The sequence below is a fragment of the Cystoisospora suis genome, assembly GCF_002600585.1.
Source record: "Cystoisospora suis strain Wien I chromosome Unknown contig_7535, whole genome shotgun sequence".
NCBI classification, from domain to species: Eukaryota; Apicomplexa; class Conoidasida; order Eucoccidiorida; family Sarcocystidae; genus Cystoisospora; species Cystoisospora suis.
Window position 1 is genome coordinate 3,295 of NW_027160320.1, and position 1,105 is coordinate 4,399.

Genomic DNA, 1,105 nt, shown 5'->3' on the forward strand with positions numbered 1-1,105 from the left:
TTCTTCGTCTTTTTCTTCTTCAGAAAGCACAGCCCCTGGAGATCCCTTTCGGCGGAAGTTTCTCGAAGACGCAACTTTCTCAAAGATTCATATAGAGCCCCCATCTATTCTTTGGCCCAAACAGCTATGGACGGGAAAGCAGGTAAGGCGAAAGAAATAAGAAGAAGAGTAGAAAGGACAAGAAGACTTATCTCAGAAAGAGAAGGACAGAACGATAAGAGAAAAAGAGAAAGAGATGAACGGAGAAGAAGAAGAAGGAGAGATGTAGAGTGACGATCAGGGAAGGAAGTCTCTTTCTTTTTCTTTCTCTTTCTCATTCTTTCGTTCTTATCCTTCGTGGAGCTGAACCTCGACAAAACAGTAGATCTGTAGAAATAGACAGAGACATATTCATACATGCATGCACTTCTCTGCTTCATCTTCTTTTGTTTCTTTTCTTCTTTCCTATGAAGGCTCTTGTAGAAGTAAAGAAGTCGTCAGACACCCCTCTCAGGTCTGTTCAAGAATGACATAATAGGGATCATCTAAGAAAAGAGAGGAGACATAGAGAGAGGGGAAGAAAGAGACAGAGAGAGAAAGAGAAAGGAAGAAGAAAGTCCACAATACAACACATCTATATTCATCTACATCGGTTTCTTCATGGATGCGTCTTATCTTTCTCCATCTCCTACCTTGAACGAGGCCTTGTCCCCTTTCTCCTTATCTCCATCTGGCCCGCTATCTATCTATCTATCTATCTTTAATCTATCTATCTATCGTCAGTTCATCTGTCTTTAATCTCTGTGTATCTATCTATCTATCTGTCCCTAATCTTCCTATCTCTGTGTCTCCCTCCCTCCCTCCCTCTCTCGCTTTCTCCCTGTCTGTTGTTTCGCTTTTAGGTGGTAACGTGTATCTTGAAGACTTTAGTGGACGGCATGACGCGAAGTAAATTCCGTCAGTGTGAGCCTGGAAGGGATGAATCGAACGATGATGACGACGACGAAGAGGAGGAGGAGGCTGGAGAAAGCAAAGCTCCATCCGCGAGTAAAGAAGAGTTACGTCTTGACACGATGATGCGCAGGAGAAGTAGTAGTAGTAGGAAGAAGAAGAAGAGAGGAGGTGT

The 1,105-nt window shown here is 43.2% G+C and overlaps 1 protein-coding gene across 1 annotated transcript in view; it reads left to right on the top strand.

Annotated features, from left to right (window-relative positions):
• The window catches only part of CSUI_010471 (dna-directed rna polymerase i rpa1), a 3,860-nt gene extending 2,758 nt beyond the window's left edge, over positions 1–1,102 (top strand). Inside the window, exons 3-4 of the mRNA XM_068070574.1 lie at positions 1–142; positions 882–1,102. The exon at positions 1–142 is cut by the window's left edge and continues 124 nt beyond it. Coding sequence (XP_067917450.1) covers positions 1–95 — 95 coding nt within the window. The 3' untranslated portion in view covers positions 96–142; positions 882–1,102. The remainder of the gene's footprint in view (positions 143–881) is intronic.
• Positions 1,103–1,105: the final 3 nt, after the last annotated feature.